The 21,775-nt window shown below is 37.8% G+C and overlaps 1 protein-coding gene across 1 annotated transcript in view; it reads left to right on the plus strand.

Annotated features, from left to right (window-relative positions):
* EYA1 (EYA transcriptional coactivator and phosphatase 1) overlaps window positions 1-21,775 on the plus strand; it is a 151,894-nt gene that overhangs the window by 38,314 nt on the left and 91,805 nt on the right. The window contains exons 5-7 of the mRNA XM_022595367.2: window positions 1,563-1,700; window positions 18,469-18,551; window positions 18,973-19,159. Coding sequence (XP_022451075.2) covers window positions 1,563-1,700; window positions 18,469-18,551; window positions 18,973-19,159 — 408 coding nt within the window. The remainder of the gene's footprint in view (window positions 1-1,562; window positions 1,701-18,468; window positions 18,552-18,972; window positions 19,160-21,775) is intronic.

Consider the following 21,775-nt stretch of genomic DNA (forward strand, 5'->3'; position numbering starts at 1 on the left):
GGAGTCGGCCAGTGAGATGAGTTTGACAGCTTGTGGATAGAAGCTATGGACACAGGTGTGGCTATGGGTGTTTTTTACCTCTTCCTGCTTTTCCTTACCTGTTCTTATCACGAAGATGCCCATCCTGAGCCTCCAGGCTAAAAACAGAGGTGGCACAGGTGAAGACTGAAAGCAGATCATTATAGCATCAAATGGAGAGAGAAGGGGGAAAATCTCTATTGTGACACCATGAAAAGGAAGGGAGTTTTCTAGAGCCATCTAACCACCTGTCTTGGGCACTTGTTTTTCCAGGGACCATTTATAAGTGTGGGTTATTCACTGGTTTGGGATTGCCAGTACAGGGAAAGTCACATTTTAAAAAAATGCTAAGGTTGTGTTAAGACTGAAATGTAAGGCCATTATGAGGTTACTTAGAGATACTTCAGGAATTAGAGTAGGCTCTCTTCGCCAAGAGTCAGATTCTTCCACTGCCTTAGGAAAGTTACCTAACTTCATTCTACTGATGAAATTCCCCTAAAATGGAAATAAACAGTGAGACTACTGTGTATTCTAGATCCCAAAGATATTATTTATCTTAAGTGAAAAGTAAAATTATTCCAAAATGTGAATTCCCTTGGCAGAAATTTTCATCCCCTCCCTCTGTGGGAATTAAGGACAGTTGTTAACGTTCATGAGTGTCTTTAATTATGATCCAGGGCTGAGCCCTGGTACAACGATACCGCCAAACCCAAGTCCTGAAATTAGGATGTCAGCCTGGCACTTTGGGAAGTATTGGGGGGCCACAAATACATTATTTTTACATTATGTGATGAAAAGAAAGTGTACTTTATGTTACACTTAAAACAATTATATTTGAATAAAAGCCTGAAACTATAAGGGACAAAAAGAGAACCACTTGTCTATTTCTCTGTGCTGTTTATAAAGCACTATGCTGTTCTATAGGATTGAGTTCTTTACTATTATTCTTCTCTTGTGCTTACTGCCTGGTAGGATCTGGATATCTGGGAGAAGGTATCCCCCTGTGTTGCTTAGTTCTATGCCCAATATTGCTACCTCTGACCTCAAACTGCGTTGTGTACTAAAATCAGCTTTGTGTAGAAAGAGTAAAGAAAAAAAATGTTTTTAATGTTATGAGGCTAGAGACTCTAATTAATCACTTTTTAGAAAAAATATTTTGATTCTGATGTTAATGCAAGAACATTTAGAATAATGTTCAAGTTTAATTATGGCCATTTCTGGACTGTAAAGATGATCTTAAACTCTTGTAAAGCAATACAACTAATTATAGAAATGATATCACTGGAGTTAAATTTTATAGAAAATGGAATTCAGGAAAACAAAAGAAAAGAACAGTGCGGTTAGGCATTGAAATCTGTAATAATCCTGGTTTTATTCTTTTTAATTGAAGTTACAGTGAAGGGTATTTCACTCTATGGCCTTGGTTATTGAGATAACACTGGTGGGGGGGAAGCGTTTGTAATTGGATAGTTGTGGGAGTGTTTTTGTATATGGACCAGCTTTTGAAAATGAACAGATAGATAAGCTATCACTAACTGATTTAGGTGCATTGTGGGCAGGCATCAAGACTGAAGGTGGATTGTCACAGTCTCAGTCACCTGGACAGACAGGATTTCTCAGCTATGGTACAAGCTTTGGGACCCCTCAACCTGGACAGGCACCATACAGCTACCAGATGCAAGGTCTGTATACACACTGGCATTGCTCTTTTCATTAATCCTGTGGGACAATAATTACTTTCTAAAGTGGCACGTGATATTCTGTGTAAGTAGTGGATGATGGTGAAAGTGGGCTGGGCTTGGAGGCAAGATACCTGGTTCTAGTCTGGTTCTTTACTTCCCTGCTCTCCAGGCCTAAATTTCCATATTTATAACATCCAGGGGTTAGACTGGATGATCACTCAGGTTCTTTTACAAAAAGCTCTAAAATTCTTTGTGTCATTGAAGTTTTCTGCCTTTGCTTCTATCAACTAAAAAAAGAGTGGGAAAAAAAAAAAAAAGCAGAGTCAATGATGTAAGAGGTTGTAGTATGATACATGCTAAAAACCCTGGCACTTGGTGTCGCCAATCAGCCTGTCTCAAAGGGGTATGTTTTCTTCATTTTCATTATCACGGCTCTGGAAATAGAGCATGTGATAGGTGTTGACTAAATGATCTGCCAAAGACCAGGAGATCAAATTGACAGCCACTCAATGCATCTTCAAGCTATTGCTTCCAAGGACGCATCCCTGGGTTCTGATTTTGAAACTATAGACAAAACATAATGTAAGTGCAAGTCATATGGATGACAGCTGAAAGTTTACGTTGTCAGAGCTGTTTCAAGAGTAGGCATTACTGTAATTAGCAGATTATTATCGTGAAAATGTGTCTAAGATACTTGAAAATTGTTCTCGCATAATTTAAACATTCTCCTAATATTTTATTTTTACCGCTAATCAGTTTAACAAATGATATGCATCCTTTCAGTAGTGCCAAGCTATAGTAGATTTAAATACCTGCTATTTAAAAAAAATTTGTTTTTTTTATTGAGTTGATGTACAATATTACATAAGTTAGAGAAGTACAACATAATGATTCACAATTTTTAAAGGTTATATTTCGTTTATAGTTACTACAAAATCCTGGCTATATTCCCTGTGTTGTACAATACATACTTGTAGCTCATTTATTTTATACATAATAGTTTGTACCCCTTAATCCCCTCCCCCTATCTTGTCCCTCCCCGCTTTCCTCTCCCCACTGGTAACCACTAGTTTGTTCTCTGTATCTGTGAGTCTGTTTCTTTTGTGTTATATTCACTAATTTATTTTTTGGATTCCACATATAAGTGATATGATACAGTATTTGTCCACCTTTGGCTGACATTTTTCACTTAGCATAATACCCTCCAAGTCCATCCTTGTTGCTGCAAATGGCAAAATTTCTTTCTTTTCTTATGGCTGAGTTGTATTCCATTGTATGTGTGTGTGTACCACACCTTCTTTATCCATTCATCCGCTGGTAGACTTGGCAACCTGCTCTTTTAAGTAACAGATATGTTATAGACACCTTTTCACATCAATAAAATCTATTTTATGGCATCATTTTAATGGCTGCATGGTTTCACAGATATATCTTATTTAACCCCCCTATTATTGGACGTCTGGAGCAATGCCACGAATACCTTATGTGCATGCTTAATTATTTCCTTTGAGTAAACTTAAGTGTGGAATTGCTAGGTAAACTGTTTTCAACTCTTTTAGGGATTTGTTATATATTTCCACAAGGAAGGGCTGTGAATTAGCGTGAACACATTAAATATTTTACTTTTTAAAAAAATTGTCATTTTGGAAGGTCCGAGATTTTATTGTTGTTTTCATGTGTATTTTTAGAAAATTGAGCTGATAAACCAGTTTTTCTTTTCTTGCATCGTGGTGTTTGTCTTTTCTTATTATTTCTTATATTACGTCTCTTAAACTTTAGTAATGTTTTATAGATGTATTTCCGGTTTATCATTTTTAAGAGCCTTTTTTTCCTGCACGGGAAGCTAAAATTTGTGTGATTCCTGGGCTTGAGCCCATGTGCAGCTCTTTGGTTACCACCCACAATGGGCTGAGTACAGAAATTGCGAGTTAAGTGTTTAGAAACTTTCATGGTACGTCCGTAGTAAATCTTATGGTGGTGAAATCAGACGTGCACTCTGTGTCTTTTCTTTTTTCATCTCATTCTTTTAGTCATACGTAACTATTATATTTTGCTAAATTTTCAGCCTGGGAAGGATTAGGAGAAGAGAAGCGTGCTGTGTGTCTCAGAGAGTTCGAGAAATATTGCCCTTGACTTAGCTTTATCTTTCTGTCCTCGCAGATCCAAAGCTTATGTGGCAAGAAAGTTCCTAAGAGGACTAACGAGCTGTCAGAGCTGTAAGCATAGCGTCAGCGTAGAGAGCAGAGTGGACATGAAAGAGGAGAAAAGAACGTTAACTTGGAGGTGGAAAAAAGCCTATTTTAAAGCAGAAATAAGGACATGTGTAGCACCAAATACAGCAAGTATAGCATTGCTTTTCTAGTTATAGGTTTCATTGCATCTGGGATGTTGCATTACAACTTTCTGTGTTTTTAAGCGTCCCCTGGTTGAATGGCCTTTCCAGTGGGATTTTAGAGCCCTTTTTCCATGACTGAGGTATTATTTCATATGGATATTTCTATAATGGCGCCTCACTCATTTTCAGAATAATCTAAAATATGACTTTCACACACCAAGCCAAAGAATCATATGCTATTAACTTGAAAGCTGCCAGTCTGATGTTGGATAATGATACGTGATATGCTATAAACTCCTTATGGTCAAATGTGGATAAATAAGTAAACTCTGATTAATATGTATTTCTTAAATATTAAGTGCATTGTAGAAAATGAAGTGGATGAAATGATTTTATCCACTGTGCCCAGTCATGGGAATCGATTGACCTTTGTCTTTGCAATACTTCTTTTTAATATAAAACTTTCTACAATGTCTGAAATTATTGTCAAAATGCTCTAAATTCTATTATCCTTAATGAATAACAGTGATTTTTGCTTATATCAATCTTATATCTGTTAAAAGATCTTAGAATCCTGGATGACAGTATGTTTTTTAGTGATTTGGGAGCGTTTTACCTAGTACTTTCTCCAGTATCCTTTGACCTTTTAAATATATACCTTGTAAATATAAGGTATGATGATGAGTTATTCAGAGATTTAGTTACTAAGGTTTCATAATGTTAGGATTTCACGATACTAGAAGGAATTTTCTAGTAACCCAGATGACTCAGTGGGTGTTATGCTGATTCACTTCAGGAAGATTTTTGATGATCACCTCTTTGGTTCTGTGAGATTTAGAAGGTTGGGCTTAAAGGTACAGTGACATCTTGCACTGTGGCTAACAGCGTAAATTCTAGAGTCAGGCTGCCTGTCCAACAGCCCTGCCCTTGCTGTCCGTGGGACTTCAGCATGGGGCTTGACGTCTCATGTCTCCATTTCTTCGTCTCAAATGTGGGGATAATATTATCTGTTCCCACAGTAGTATTGTGAGGTTTCATTGAGATTATCCGTGTATATCACTCTGACCAACATCTGGCACGTAGTCCCATTCAAAGGCTTATTTTTATTTACTGTGTTCATTGTGGCAGTGATGTGGTAGTGGTGGGGGAGGGGCGATTATTATTATTATTATTGTTATTATCGTCATCATCATAATCCAGCCTTCTGAAATAGTTCCAGATTAGGAAGCATTACCTAAATTCTCCTTCTCTCCCATTCCCCAGGAGGAAAAAAAATTCTCTCTATATGAAATAAATATAAAAAATTTAATATATATACTATTATATATGTGTCTATACACATATATATGTATATATATAACCAGCAAAGAGAGAGCTCCAAGAACCCAGTAACCAGATAAGCATAGCAAAAAAAGAGCCAGATCTAACTCATGTGCCGGCAAGGAAGGAGAATCACTATCAACAAAGGTCAGACTTTGTGTGCACGATACAAACGTACAGAAGAAACGAGAGAACAGCCAAGAACGTGAAGAAGAAAATCAGAAGAGAGAAATGGCTGTGTTGGCGGCAGCGGTGGTGGGCGCTGGAAAGCAGGAGCAGTGGGTAACACAGAAGGGCCACACGGACAAAGAAATAAACTCAGCTCTGCAGTGATGGGAAAGAAAGCGGCATCAACCAGGTCCTTACGCCCCAGGAATCCCTGCAGCCACAGTGCGACTTGAGTGCGAGGAACTGGCGGGGAAAAGGGAGGTAATAGCCGTGTAAACACCAAATTATTTAGTTCGGAAACCAAGATTAGGGAGGAAGATGGGAACGTGACAAGCTATGCTCTATCGAGATGGAAAACTCTGCTGCCCATAACACAAAAAAACAGCTACTGTTTACCATATGCACTTATCATATGCCCAGCACTTTTCTAATTATTTTACATATATTATTTCATCCCTGCAACGACCCTGAACAATGGCTTTGAAGGTTGAGAATCTGAAAATGCTGGCGAATACATCAAAATGGAGAATGGTTTAGAACTGTCAGACCCTGCCATGTTTTCTATACGCTTAAATGACCGCACCTATAGGGGAGGCGCTTACAGAAAACTACAAAAACAACGAAATGTAGTTGCCTGTAGTATGTTTCCTGAAGGGTGGATTTGCTCTTTTGGGAACTGAGATACTGCATTACACGGCTAGCTATGTAAGTAGTTAAAAAAAATACCAGCCTGTGAAGCTTAGAAAACTGTTTTTAGAGAGCTCATTTCCGAGCACTGTCTGTGTTTTAACATTTTCATGGCACTTAAGGAAAAGATTGAACTGGTAATTTGTGGGCATTTTGGCACTGCCTTATCTTGTGAACTAGGCCAGCCTTGGTGCCCTCGTTTAGTCCAGGTGAACCTTCTAGATCCTTCCAGCTCCAATGTTCAACGCTTATGTCCGTGGCAGGGTTCGGTAAATCTGGCACATGCCGTTTTAAGGCAAACAAGGATCAGATTTTTAAATGCACTAGTTTTTAAATGCACTAATACTAAAAGCCCACAGAGTAAAACCTCAGGGACTGGAAAATCTGATTGCTTTTATCTTTGCTGCAAGATTCTGGAAAATTCTATTTCTGCTTTTATTGGATCTCTTTTGTACATCCAGTGAAAGATTAGAAACTTAAGTTTAACAGAGAAAGACAAGATGTTTCTGTTCGTGGACAACTGTAGAGTTCACCCTGAGGAAGTTAAATCCTTGCTGGTAGTTTTTGACATCTGCCTGCTCCCCAGGGTCAACTTCAGTGTTTCTGGAAGAAGTTTTGGATGGTGTGAGATTTTTCTTCACACGCCATTGACAAACATGCAAATGAGTGAGTTGAATGAGGGAGTGTGGACGGACAGAGGGTGCCTGGAGACCCCTGGGTCAACCGTGCAGATCCTGTAGATAGTGTTTTCAATGCTGCCAATCAAAGGGCACTGACAACAGGAATGAAGGGGGGGGGGCCTGTGAGTTTATGTGTATGTCTGTGTGTATGTGTGTGTGTGCACACGTGCGTGCGTACATGTACCAAGGGCAAGAAACTTAGGAGAAACTGCTTTAGCCTATGATTCACTGACCCAAACTTCACAGAATATCTGCCAAGCTTGTCATAAGCAAATTTTATTCTCCTTTTATGTAAAAGAGGCATCTGACTTGAAATCAAGCTTTTAGCTATAATTTCTTAAAAACACAAGTTCCAGACCTATTGCTGGCATCCCCATTCATTCATTTACCCACCCCCCGCCCCGTCCTATACACTATAGACTTAAGAGTACCATCAACCACAGAAAACAAGAAACTGTTCAAAATTTTGAGGCTGAGTCATAGGAAGAAAATGACATTTTGTTTAGCAATCTGTTTGAGATAAGGAAGTGCAAACAATTTTCACACGAAAAGTAATTCAAGTCTGGTCTCTTAACTGGTTAAGCTTCAGCTTTGAGGCAAACCCAGGTTTCCCTAATAACTTAGTTCTATTGATCGACAGTTGCAGGGGGTGACCATCTCTTCTCATATTTTCATTTTATTTGGTAGTATGTCTGAAATATACAAATGTTTTGCTGGGAGTGGAGAGGTCTGTTTCACAATAGCAGTTGCAAGTTAAGATTCATAAGAACTCTAGTTCTCTTCATTTGGGGAAACGAATTTGGAATTTAGCATCGTAAAATCCTTGGTTACTTTATTATCGTAGTTTGTTGAAAGCAGTCTTCCCCTGTGTTCACACTAGTAGGTGGAGCTGGATGGAGACATCACAGAATCGCGGTGGTTGTGTGGAATGCCTTTCTGAGTGTTTTACTGCCCCAGAGAAGCAGTGAGGTGGGGACATTCCTGTCATTCTGCAGCAAGAAGGTGTCAGGATTTGCCACGATAGATGGGAGGGACTACACAGATGCGCATGCCTGAAACCCAGAGGGCTCTGGAAACCCCGCTTGGTTTATTTTCCTTTCGGTTTTATTGCTCTCTTTTAGAGGAGAAAATCACATGAATTCTAACTCCGTCTTTGTATATAATGTTGTTTGCTCTATTAAAGAGATTGGAGTTCCAACCAGTGAGGAGAGACAAAAAACAAGGACAGGGGTTTGTTAATGGGACGCTGAAGGGTGACAGCTCCACAGTTCTCTGCACCTCCCCGATCTGGGGCTCGTTATGAAGCGGGAGCCGTCCAATAATAATCCAATAAGGACAACCACCCCGACTTCCGTTGGTCTGCCTGTCTATAGCTTTTCAAATATATAGTTGAAGTCTTTCAGTTTATTAGTTTTTTAGAACCTCAAAACTGCTTACCAAAATGTACTGTTAAAGTTTTTTCATTATCTATAGAAATGGTATTTTTCCTAACTTCAAATATATGGTTTTAAGAAAATATTTATTAAACCTTTTTAATAATCTGCTCTGATAAAGCCTTCGAGATGTGCACTTTCTGGCATAAAATGACAGATGAGAGTTACAATTGGAGAAAAGCTATTGCAGCTTGCACTGATGTTCACAATTTCTCTTAATTGCTTTGCCATTCTACTCACATTTATATTTTAGTTTGTGGAATTTTTTGCATTCTAGAATTTTTTTTGGCTTAAGTTGATTTTTTAACAGTAATATTTTGTTTCGGTTCTTTTGGCATCTTGTGTTATTTCAAATGACATGTGTTGAAAATTGTATGGAGATCTTTTGAAATCCAGTAATAGCGATAATTAGAGATCAATACCCAAATTATTGTCGGTATGAATTGGTTTTTAGTAAAATATAGAGAAATAGATGAAGAAAGATAAATAACAAGGTTTTGTAGTCTTTATTACCCTAGTTACAAATTGTCTTTGAAATAGAAAAACTATTACTGAGATAAAAAGGAAAACTTGGTCATTTAAAAGCCTTCTTGTAAGAAAAGGGGAAAACTTTGGTTTTAAATAGCCCATCTGGCCTTCAGAGGCTTTTCCGCAGGGAGCTCCACTGACTTCTGCCACGTAGATTGCGCCCGATGATGGACATAGCCCATGGCAAAGAGGCCAGGGAAGGAAAGCAAATGGACTTCTGTGAAAATACACGAGGGACAGATAGCATCCTGCTTGCCGAGTAAGTGCTAGAAAATGCTCTAAAACATGGGAAATACAGACAGGCCCCAGCAGGTTCCAGCATTCTTATGTTGGCTGGGATTCTGGTTTTTAATGTGAGTCCTTGTTCTCTGTTCAGTAGACCTTTGACCTACATGTTACCTTTTTTTTTTTTTTTTTTTTGAAGTTATAGCTGGGCAGTGTTCTCCAGGTTAAGTGACACACAAAACTTTGATTTGATATTTTAAATCATGTTATAAATCAACATAGGCTGGGTTCTTCTTAACTATGAAACAGTAGTAAGGATTTATTAATAAAGGTTTGGAGGGGTTGGTTTATTTTTAAACTACGATCGCTTAGCATCTATAGAACTGGGTGACCACACAGGGTCTTCTAGCAAGACTGTTTCTTGTTTGTTACGGCTGGTTGACGAGACCACCACCTTTTCCCTATAGCAACCCCTGATGGTGACAAGAAGAAAGCCAATATTTCTGATACACTATCCTTGGGTGACTATATAATTTACTTTTAAAATTATTTACCAGCCTCAAAAGAGTTACAATGAAGAAGTCTTTTAGAAATGAGATAATTATTTATGAAATTGCTCAGATGCCCTTGTCTCTACCCTTTGTGTGTCTGTGATGTTTGTCCAGCAAAAAATTAATACCACTTTTCTGTCCTCCCCACCCCTTTCCCTTTTGGTAACTATAAATTTGTCTTCTATGTCTGTGAGTCTGTTTCTGTTTTGTAAGTAAGTTCACTTGTATCATATTTTAGATTCCACATATAGGTGATTAGCAGATACAAACTACTATATATAAAATAGGTAAACAGCAAGGACCTACTGTATAACACAGGAAACTATTTTCCATATCTTGTAATAACCTATAATGGAAAAGAATATGAAAAAGAATATATATGTGTGTGTGTAAGTGAATCACTTTGCTGTATACCAGAAACTAACACAACATTGTAAGTCAACTCTACCTCAGTAATAAAAAATTGAAGTTAAATTAAAAATATGACTTTTTACAATATATGCTTCACTTTCAACATCGCTGAATCAGAGCATCTAAAGGGTGCGTTTTGTGTGGTAGAATGGTAAATGGTGGCCTGGAAGTGGAGATAATGGCCATTGCCTAACTCAGAGTCCTTGGGCCAAGAAATCACCATTCTCTCTCTGACAAGGATCCTACCTCACATACTGATGTGGGAAATAACCTGAGACAATGGATGTGGAAATCCTGAAATATAAATGGACTGTAAAATCGTAGGATGTTATTGTGTTCTAAATTTGAGATTTTTCATCTGCAAGCAAGGCTTTTATTTTCATTCATGTACCCATGAAATACCAATATCTGAGCTAGATCAGTGATATTTTATGAGCTGTTCAAAATTCATGATGCTTAATTAATTTAATATTTTATTTGATTTAAAACCCTGCTGGATTTTCTTTCCGGAAATTCAGACATATTTTGAATCCTTCCAGAAGGTGCTTCTAAGTCCTGTATTTAATATTCTTCATGTAATTTACATCTAAAGTAGTGATTATAATCTAATTTTTTGTGTGTGTGTGTGATATGCGGGCCTCTCACTGCTGTGGCATCTCCCACTGCGGAGCACAGGCTCCGGATGCGCAGGCTCAGCGGCCATGGCTCACGGGCCCAGCCGCTCCGCGGCATGTGGGATCTTCCCAGACCGGGGCACAAACCCATGTCCCCCGCATCGGCAGGCGGACTCTCGACCACTGCGACCCCAGGAAGCCCCTATAATCTAATCTTTAAAGCTAGGCCTTCATATATCATCCAGTTTAAAAGAAACCAGTAAAGTGTGTGTCCTTTAGATAAAATCTGAGAAATAAACAATTATTATTTGGTTATTTTTCCTTTCCCCACTGTCTTTTTCAGTTGAGAGATGGGCCTTCAGATTGCTCTTCCAAACAGCCTTCTGCCATCATTACCAGACACACACACACACACACACACACACACACAATTGTGGAAAGATTTCCTCTTGTTACTACACCTGCTTCTTTATGACAGTCGTATTCTCACTGGACCCTGTTGTCATTACCATCCTGGATTGAAACTCAAGTACCAGTTCTGTCTCCTACTGGAGCCTACACGAAACCCTTCAAAGTCAGACGTGGTTTCTCCTTGTCCATGTGAGACAGGTGAATAAGTAAAACACATGAATTTAAGGAACTTATGGTCAGGATAAAAGCAAGGCCAATGAAGGCTGTTCTGAGAACAATGGTATCAGTCATTAGTGAGCTCGAGTTCCCAGAAGGTAAAACCAGTGCAGAGAAGAGTGGTCAGGGAAAGCTTATTGGGAAGATAGGACATTAGCCAGATCATGAAGGATGGGAAATGGGGATTGACGGAGGGAAGCATTAAATAAGAGGAGCAAGAATGAATAAGATGAGTTTTCAGGATAGCGGGGACCCCATCCTGAATGCACGTAGTGAGCTGTGGACAGGCAAGCCTTGGAAAGTAGCTTGGTGAGCATATTCCTCTCCTGGGCACCTCCATCCCCACCTCTCCACCCCAAACGCTAACCCACCCCCATCTCCAGGCCCAGTCATATAAACAAAAATATCTTTGCATTTATAACACCTCCTCCAGTCCTTAAAAGGAAAGTCAGAATCATAACATTTCCCACGTCCCAATATGCTAATATTGGTATGATCAATATTCAGATTCCTGGGTTTTTCTGATAAAGAATGTCATTTTGCTGAACTGTTATCCTTTTCTTAAATGATCAAGAAACTTCTGTCACCTACCTTTAGTCTCTTTCCCTACTTCCCTATAAACCTTTCACTCTCACATCTTCTCCTTTGGATAGTTTATACTCACTGTGTACCAGGAATACGCTCCTTGACATTTTCTGTGTATCTTCTGTGTGTTGTCCTTCTCAGTCTAATCAGATGTTTTCATTGACTGAGCAGCTCCATGTCAGAACTTGTGATGCTCATGTAGGTAACACAAGCTAATGTTTCCTGGTGGTGCTTTCATGAGATTGTGTGTTTTTAAACTTTCCTCAAAGGATAGACTCATGACACCCACTTCTTTTGGTCCGCAACACCCTCTAGAGTAGTAAGCGTGCCAATTAGATGTGCCAGTAGTTGCTGTGGACTGAACTAACTTGGAAAGGTTTGTTGTTGTTTTTTTCATAATATAACATATATAATCTTCCCATTCAGAATATAAAAATTTTCAACTTTAAAAAGAAGACAATGGAATGAAAAATAATTTTGTCTCCTAGAGAAGTTCTGAAAGGAAAGATTTTTCCAGTGTTCTAGTCTGGAAATGAGTGTCTCCCCTCCATGCCAGAAAAGAAGAATGGCTCTGATTTTTCACAATAGTGAACTATTTAAACAGATAAGATTTCCTTTTCACTAGTGGGGGAGAAAGTATCACCACTGCCACCCTGCTTGGAAGGTAACTTAATTCCAAACTCTACCAAGAATACTATTGGGCATTATTGGAGCTCCATTTGGACCAATCTCTGCCAAACTCCTTGAGTGAGAAATAATGGATTCGAAATGGGAATTCTTTCTACTTTGGGGAACTTTCATGATTTGTTACATAAAATGTAAAACAATTTATCATAGAATATTTCTGTTCTCTTTACCTAGAGGTGACTTTTCATGTAAAGTCTTTTGGATCTAGGAAGGAAAATACTTCTATATTATTTTGATAAATGAATTCTCAATACTAAGCCTAATTCTGTGACCTAACGTTGTAAGTGAAGACTCTTGTGAATCGAACAGAAACTCTCAAGAGGATGGATCTTAATGGAAGGAGGAGGTCTGTTTTTCCTGGTCGTGTCCTGCCCTTTCTCCCCTGTAGCATACATGCTTAAGTCTGGTACGTGGTGGCCTTCTACACAAATGTGCCTCGTCTCCCAGGCCTGTGTAGAGTAGGAAGTGGGTTTAGTAGCTACACACGGACGCTTTCTTAGGAGCACTGTCATTGCCATTTTGCCTTTGTGGTGTTGGTGAAATTCATCTGGTAATACTGGCACCCAATCTGCGTCAGATCAGCTATCAGACCCTTTACTCCCTATGAGCTTTGTTTAGCCCAGCTCAAGGGCCACAAATACCCAAAACAGTCTCTGAGACGCTTCCATTCTTTAAATTCCTGGTGAGTGTGATTACTTTCTTAGTGTAAAAACAAAACTTATAGTAGTGGCGGTTTTTGAAGCAGTTGCTAAAACACCAGTTGAATTGGTACTAAAACATAGTGGCTAGAAATCAGGGGCTTTAGGTGTTCAGTAAACCTGTGGGTTTTCAGGTCACATCCTACCCCTCCTGCCTCAGTAAGATGGTGATTTCTGTGTCTGAGGAGGGGCCCAGATTTGTGCCATTTAACAAACACCTCCTGGTGATTCCGTGACAGACAGTTAGCCGTATGTTGGTTAAAAAATGTATATTAAAGGAAAAAGAACCCTGGTTACTTTGAGAGGCAGTACACGGCAAACTTCAACTCTGGAGCCAGATGGCCTGGGATTGAACCCCAGGTCTGCCACACTTGCTTGTGATCTTGGGCAGCTTCTTAATCTGTAAAATGGGGTATAATAGTACCTTCCTGAGGGGTGGTTGTGAGAGCTCGTGAGTTGTAACATGTAAAATATTTGATTGGCCTGGCTCAGAGTAAGCCCTTGATATGTTTTAAGTATGATTATTCTTGTCACTTCTATTTTGATTCTATGTTTGCTTCCTATGGTTTTTTGTTTGTTTGTTTTCATCCTTGTAGAATGATCCCTGGGAACACTTTAGTAAACTTCAGATCTTCCCATAAAGCAACAGAGAACAGGGTAAGAGGACACGAGAGAGCATCGTATAGACGCTAAAACCAGACGGAGCTATGTTTAATTTCACTTCCATGCCATGGAAGCTATATTACCCTAACCTAACCCTCTGGTTCCCTATAGTATCGAGTTATTTTGATAGATAAAGCATGTGAAAGATGAACTTATTCCTAACATATAGCAAGCATTCAATGCATGTTTTCCCTTTTTATTGTTCATATATGTCATATATATAAAATATAAACATCACAGAGAAGGAGAAGGAGACAGAGAGAAATTCAGTAACCCAGGCTTAGGAGGAAAGAGGAGAAGAGGAGAATCCAGGGAAGGTTTTTCTGAGGAAAGGAGTTTCTAGTCTGTGCTGAATTGGGAAGCTGATTAGAAGTTAGCCAGGATATAGTGGGAGTGGGGAGGGAGGGAGAGGTGCAAAGAGTAACCTTCAGAGAACCGCGTGTTGCTTCCCTTGTATGAGGCTGGAATGTGTATCTGGGTGGGTGAGGGCTGGGAGTTCCTGGGAAGATATCAAAGAAATCTAAGAGAGAAACTGCAGTCAGACCAAGTAGGGCCTAATAAATAAGCCCTGGTAAGGAGTTTGAATTTGATCCTGAGGCTAATAGGGGGCAGTTACTTTTTTAACAAGGGAGTGAGAAGATGAGATATGCACCTTAGAGAAAGTATTCTACTGCTGGTGTGGAGAATGAGCTGTAGGGGCCGGAAGATGGGCAGGAGACCAGGAAGCAGGCTGTTGAAGAAATCCAGTGCTGGTGGCCTGGACTAAAAGTTATCAGCTCTCTTTCCTAAGTCCTCCGTGGAGGCGGGTGGGGCAGCCCTGCAGATCTGATTCTGGGGTTAAAAATTAATACTGTCTGAGCCTGATTCTCCCGCATGTCCATCTCTGCCTGACGTAAGTTAGATCCTTGTGGAAGTTGCATTAAGTCTCGTAGGCCACTGGAGTGCTGTTAAACTCCTGCGTGTGAAATGGAATGGAATCTCAGTCTGCAGTCAGCCAGTAAATGAGTATAACTTATGTTGAATTCCAGCTAACGTACAGCCGTCGAAGTAGCATGAAGTCTGGGAAGTCACTGGGGTACCATTTAGAGTACTGAACAGTGATTTACTTCGTCAGACCCCAATGGCCTATATGTGCCAATATAGCTTCCATGGTCTTTTCTACTTTGTTCCAGGGAATAAGTTATGGAATAAAAACGTCCATTTTTAAAATATATTTTCTATATCTTAATTCATTTTCTTGGTGGATGGGGATTATTGAGGTCACTATTTATTGTTCAAAAATGTGTAGTATAAACGAAAGTAGCAAGTCATAACCTAAAAATGTGTAGTTTAAATGAAAGTCACAAGTCATAACCCAAAGTAATTTTTCCTATAAAATTTCCTGTAAAATTTCCTGTATTTCCTATAATACAGTTTTCAAAAGTATTGATATTCACACTCTTACCCAGAATAAATTTGAATTTTTATAAGAAATTTTTAAAATGCTCATTATAAGTTTGTGATATGTAGGTATAGATACAGATTTAATGTTAATTGTTCACTGATATACAAATAATGAATGAATCATATGCCCATGAAGTCCAGTGTTTAAAAAGAAAAAAAAAAACAGAACTAATGTTAACCTGGTAAGTCCTAGAAGTCCAAGCCTGTATCTTCTGTCCTCATGTAATTATCACCACAAGCCCTATATTTAATACTTGCTTAATAAGTATGTGGTTGCCACGTGCAAATGATCATTAATATGAAAAGCTTGTCTGTTGTTGCCCCTACGTTTGTGGTGAAACAAGTAGTGGTTGTGTGAGAGCTCGCAGCTTATCTGTGATAGGTGTTCTGGGCACTTTGAACAACCGATGTTCCTAAAATTTACAAATGAGGAAACCTCAAATATGAGTCTGTAATAACTACATTTAAAACTATCTTAGGAAATATTTTCCCCTCTTAATAAAAGTAACAAATCCTTGAGATTAGCTCAAGATGGCGGAGTAGAAGGACATGCTGTCACCTCTTCTTACAAGAACACCGGAATCACAACTAACTGCTGAACAAAAAAGTACTGGAACCTACCAGAAAGGATACCCTACACCCAAAAATAACAAATCCTCTGATTGGGTTTTCAAAGTGCGTAGATGCTTGATAAATAAGTAGGAAAAGAATTTTAGATATGCAAAGAGATTAAGTCATATTTATCTAGTTTGGGAAAGTCAAAAGAGGGAAAAAGATAAATACGGTGGAGAATTTTAGAAACGTTTACTGGAATAAACGGTAACGGTTCCGAACATTTGTGTGTCACTGTGGCTTGTTCATTATGTTTTCCAAAACATTACTTCATTTGATCTGTTTAAGAAGCCTATGAAATAGAGTTTCTACAGCTAGGGATATTATTTCTTAGAGCAGTTAGGTGATTTGTCCAGAGTCCAAACAGCTCATAGGTAATGAACTGGAAACTCTGTTTTCTGACTCTTTAGCCAGTACTTAAATGTTCAGTAGCAAGTAAATAATTGGCATATATTAACTACCACATTGTACCTGAAGGCATCTGTGACTAGGCAGTTCGCATCGAAGATGTCCTCCTTAAACTGACCACGCATTTACTGCCTAGACTGCTCATTTGCCATAAACTTTTAATTTAAAAAAATGGTTTTTCTGTTTACAGAAGTAACACAGTTCTGAGTAGAAAATTTAAAAATGTACATTGGCTCCATGAATATTATGTGACCATAGATTGCACCCCTCCATAGATTCTGAGATTTTTGTGCTTTCTGGAAATATTTTATGCTTTAAAAATATTTCAAATGAGATCACAAAGAACATTTTTGTTGCTTTAGTTTTTATTTTAACAAATTAGTATGAAAAAATTTCCTGTGTCTTTAAACATCATTATGATACTATTTCAACAGCTTCATAATATTCCATTTTCCAAATAACACCTATTTAGAACTTGGGGATGCTCTCTGTGTTTTGTTATTAGAAATAACACTGAAGAATATCTTTACTAACTACCTCATTGTATAAATCCATATTTTCTTAGGTAGCCTGGCAATAAAATTGCTGGGTTAAATGATATATAAAATTTCTTGATCATGAGCAAATAGCCCAATAGCTTGTCTTATTTAAATTCCCATTTTGTTGTGTATGAATGCCATTTTTTACACGTTTGCAAGTCCCTGATCTTTTCAAAAACCTTTGCCAAAATGTTCATCAGAAATAGTGTATTATTATAGGTACATGCACCCCTATGTTCATAGCAGTGCTATCACAATAGTCCAGACATGGAAACAACCTAAATGTCCATCAAGAGATGAATGGATAAAGAAGATGTGGTATATATATATATATATATATATATATATATATATATATATATATACAATGGAATACTACTCAGCCTTAAAAAAGAACAAAATAATGCCATTTGCAGAAACATGGATGGGCCTAGAGATTATCATACTAGGTGAAGTAAGTCAGAAAGAGAAAAATACTATATGATATCACTTATATGTGGAATCTAAAACATGACAGAAATGAACGTATCTAGGAAACAGAAAGATTCAAAGACATAGAGAACAGACTTGTGGTTGCCAAGGGGTTGGGGGGTAGGGGAGGGATGGAGTGGGAGTTTGTGGTTAGCAGTTGCAAACTATTACATATAGAATGGATAAACAACAAGGTCCTGTATAGCACAGGGAACTATATTAAATTTCCTGAGATAAACCATAATGGAAAAGGATATTAAAAAATGTATATGTATGTATAATTGGATCACTTTGCTGTACAGCAGAAATTAACACAACATTGTAAATCAACTATACTTCAAGAAGAAAATGGCGTGTTGTCACTTTGCGTGGTTAAACAGTAAGATAGTAAATCCATTGAAGGAGGGGACCAAGATTTGCTCTTTGGCTTGAATCCTGTACAACGCCTGCTGTATCTTTTGACACAGAGACATTCAACAAACAGGATGTTGCCTACACAGCACATGTAATACATAAAACACTGGTCATGTTCCTATTTGATCTTTGTTTTTATCAAATACGTCAAGTGCTTCCATTCATTCTTCTGTGAAATGAAATAACCAGCTTTTTCGGTGGCCATTCAAATGGCAAGTACAAGTTGGAAAGCATTTTGCATTTTTGGAAGTAGCATCATAGTTTTTGAGCTAGCAGGAACTTTAAAGATCAGTCTGATCCTGTTACTTTACAATAAGCGTATTTAATGTAAAGACATGAAAAATCCTAGTGTGTTTTACAAATTGAAATGGAAAGCTCAGTGTCTAATATTTTTGCACAAATGTATAATTTTGTCCATAGTTTATATGAGTTCCTCATGTCCTCAGAAATGTAAACCTCTGTACTTTTTAATTATTTGTAGTATAGTGAAACTAAAATTGTCAACCATTTTAAGAAAACAAAATTTTAGCCATGGCAATGGATTCTGGTTTCAAAGATAAACCAAACACATTTGCAGTGAACTCCAACCCTGCTTTATCTAAATAATAATTTCCTATAGGCACATTACTTGGCATGGCTTAGTCAACCATATTTCTTTTCATTTTTTAGGTAGCAGTTTTACAACATCATCAGGATTATATACAGGAAATAATTCACTCACGAATTCCTCTGGATTTAACAGTTCACAGCAGGTAATTTTCAAAGCCAGTTTAACTCCTGAAATGTAAAGAAATGCAACAGATGATTTTCTTAGGTAAAGAAAGATCCATTTATATTACACTATAAGCGAGACCTTTCTTAAGCCTTCTAATGTTTTTTTTTTTTTTTTTCCCCCTCCTTCGAAAATCTCTTTAGCGGTTCTATATGGTGAGTTGTTTGGTTCTCAGACTGGTTGAATTTTACCTAGAAATCATGGAATAGAAGTATGACGAGGGAATCTGATCTTACATAAAACTGGTTTGCAAGTCTGCTCACTTCAGTCAGCGTGTGCTTGTGTGTCCCCTCGTGAAGTCAGAGAAGACGGAAGCGCAAACACATTCAGGGTTACGTTCTGAAAACGCTAAGCAGCAGCCGTATTCTGACAGGTTGCTCTTGTGTGGTTTGATTTGGTAGGACTATCCATCGTATCCCGGCTTTGGCCAGGGTCAGTACGCACAGTATTACAACAGCTCGCCGTACCCGGCACATTACATGACAAGTAGCAACAGCAGCCCAACGACGCCGTCCACGAATGCCACTTACCAGCTTCAGGAACCGCCATCTGGCATCACCAGCCAAGCAGTGACAGATCCCACAGCAGGTAATTACGTGCATTTTTATTAGTCCTGCACGCTGTGTTTCTGGTGGTTGAGATGCATTTTTCCACAGTCATATATTCACGACAGTGGTCGCATACCTTTGACAAGTTTTGGCAAGGCCTTAAGTCAAGCAGCGTGATGGTGACCTTAGCTTTATTTTTACTTGCTTAAAAATTTTAGTACAGAGTGCATAACTTCAAAAGTACATGAAATAGAGATTTTGTTTAGTCGTACCTATACTCAATTTTCCAGATATATATAGCTTTTTAGATGCATAAGTATAAATGTTTAGCTATAATGCTGACCTATAATTATAACTGTTGACATATGAATATGAAGATAAATGACATCACCTCGAATTTAATGTTTATCATCATGAAACAGTTAATGTTTTTCAAAAAAATCAAATAGCATCAAAGGGTTGATCGTGGAAAATAGTGATTCTCCTGGCCTAACCTTTCCCACTCCTGACTTGCTGTGAACTTTTTAACAATGTATCTGAGGGTGGGCATTATTTGTACTCCTGCACAACCTTTGAGGGGCCCTTTCAAATGCAAGTCTCTCTATCTCTGGAAGTTTATCTGCTATGCTTTTAGCATTTCTTCCCCTCCATTAATTCTTTCTGGAACTCTTAATATTGTATGCTTAATTTCCTGAATTGGTCTCTAACTAGGTTTCTTTCGTTTTTCTCTCGCACTTAGAAAACTAGAATGTTTTTCCCGGACCAGGGCTCGAACCCATGTCGCCTGCATTGGCAGGTGGATTCTTAACCACTGTGCCACCAGGGAAGTCCCTTCTTTTGCCTACTTTTGATTTAATTTGCCCCTCTTTTTCTAGTTTTCTAAGGTTTGAGAAACCTTAGAAGTTTGATTTGGTAGGACTGTCCATCGTATCCCAGTGTTTTACATGAACCATCTGGGTCCGTGCAAGCTTCTCAAGGATCAAATGGAATTTTGAAATGAGGATAGCTATGTGAATGAGAAATAGAAAAACTCTTTAGGGTCTGTGGAATAAGAGATTGAGAAAAGGAGACAGCAGAATAATTTTACTTAATTCATGACATTTTCGTTGTGAAGAGAACAGAATAAAACAAACTGGGGAAGACTTAATCATGTTTCTTAAATTAAGGTTGATTAGAGCTTTAAAAAAAGGCCCTTTGGACATATCATAAAACTTTATCTCTGAAACTTGACATTGTTCTGAGTGAATTTTATTTATAAAGGGGATGCTGTGTGAGAGAGTGGGGATGAGTGGGCACGAAGCCACGCCAGACGGGAAACAATGCGAAATTATAATTTTTGAAAGGTATATATAATTTTAAGATTGAATGATCTATCTTAGGTTTTATTTGAATAAATGCTTAGTGTTTTAGGTACTTATTTCAATTTCAGTATCTTTATGGCTACAGAATAGGAATGAATTGAAATGGGGAGGAAATAGTATTTTTCAGATTTTTTTATATTCACCGCTTCCCACTAAAACGCATGTGTAAGGATCAGCCTTTCTTGTCTTACATAGTTAGGAGTGGAAAGTTCAGTGAGTTTACACATTGAAAAAGAAATGTGGATTACTTTAAAAATTCAAGGAGAATTTAGCCTTTTTTTTTTTTTAAACTTTGTGGTAAGACTGTGGATTCAGCCTAAGTTGTTTGGCGTTAACTTTCCTTTCTTACTAGTCATGTGTAAAAGTATAGACTTATCCTTCTTGATGAAAAGTAAGTGTTGGTGATAAAGTACATAAAAATCATTAAACTAAAGAATTAGAAGGAATGATTTATCGCATATAACTTAATGTTTTTGTTTCAAGATTGAAATAAAAGATAGTTAAAATAATGAATGTCTATTTTTGTTGAAGTTATTTCAGGTGTTTTTTTTCTTTTAATAGTCTATTGGGTTTAAAGTCAGTATTTTCTAAAACTGGAAAGTTAAATTCTAGTCATTATCTGATCTTATGTATGACCAGGTTTCTGCCTTTCAGTTTCATGGAATTACGCAGTACAGATGAATCCACAGTACATGAGTTCTTCCATACTTTATATCTGTTCCTTATTGTTCATAGAATCGTTATGTCATAATGAACAAATAAGATAGCCTTGTAAGGCTTTTTCAGGGTAAACATGTAGGGACTCATTTATTTTTAATTGTGCATTTTAAAATTGGTATGAACAATAGTAATCTTTCAAGTCCATGATATTATGCAGTATTACTTATAAATATGTACCTCCTCATGAATCTTAAGTTCAAAACTTATTTTAATATGTTTGTAATTAAATATTGAAAACTTTATCCTCTTTTCGTTAGGCATGTGTAATACATTAAAAATAACATAACTTGCATATGAAAGCTTACTCTCAAATTTTAAAAACTAAAAACAGTGCCTTTGCATTCATTTAAAAAAAATGAGTTTATTAGTCATGCATTGACTGTCTTAATAAAATACAATTTACATCATCTGGAGATATGTAAGAATCCATCTACTTGAGAAACATAGTGAGATTTATCTGATCATTCACCAATGTTTTAATTTACTTATTGGATTCAAGAAAATAGTGCCTACTCTTCAGCTAGCAGTGCCAGCCTCTCCACTCCCCATTGAAGGACATCTTGGTTGCCTCCAAT

This window comes from Delphinapterus leucas, chromosome 17 (genome assembly GCF_059928025.1).
Source record: "Delphinapterus leucas isolate spDelLeu-1000000601 "Yukka" chromosome 17, BTC_Dleu_Yukka2, whole genome shotgun sequence".
Classification (NCBI taxonomy): Eukaryota; Metazoa; Chordata; class Mammalia; order Artiodactyla; family Monodontidae; genus Delphinapterus; species Delphinapterus leucas.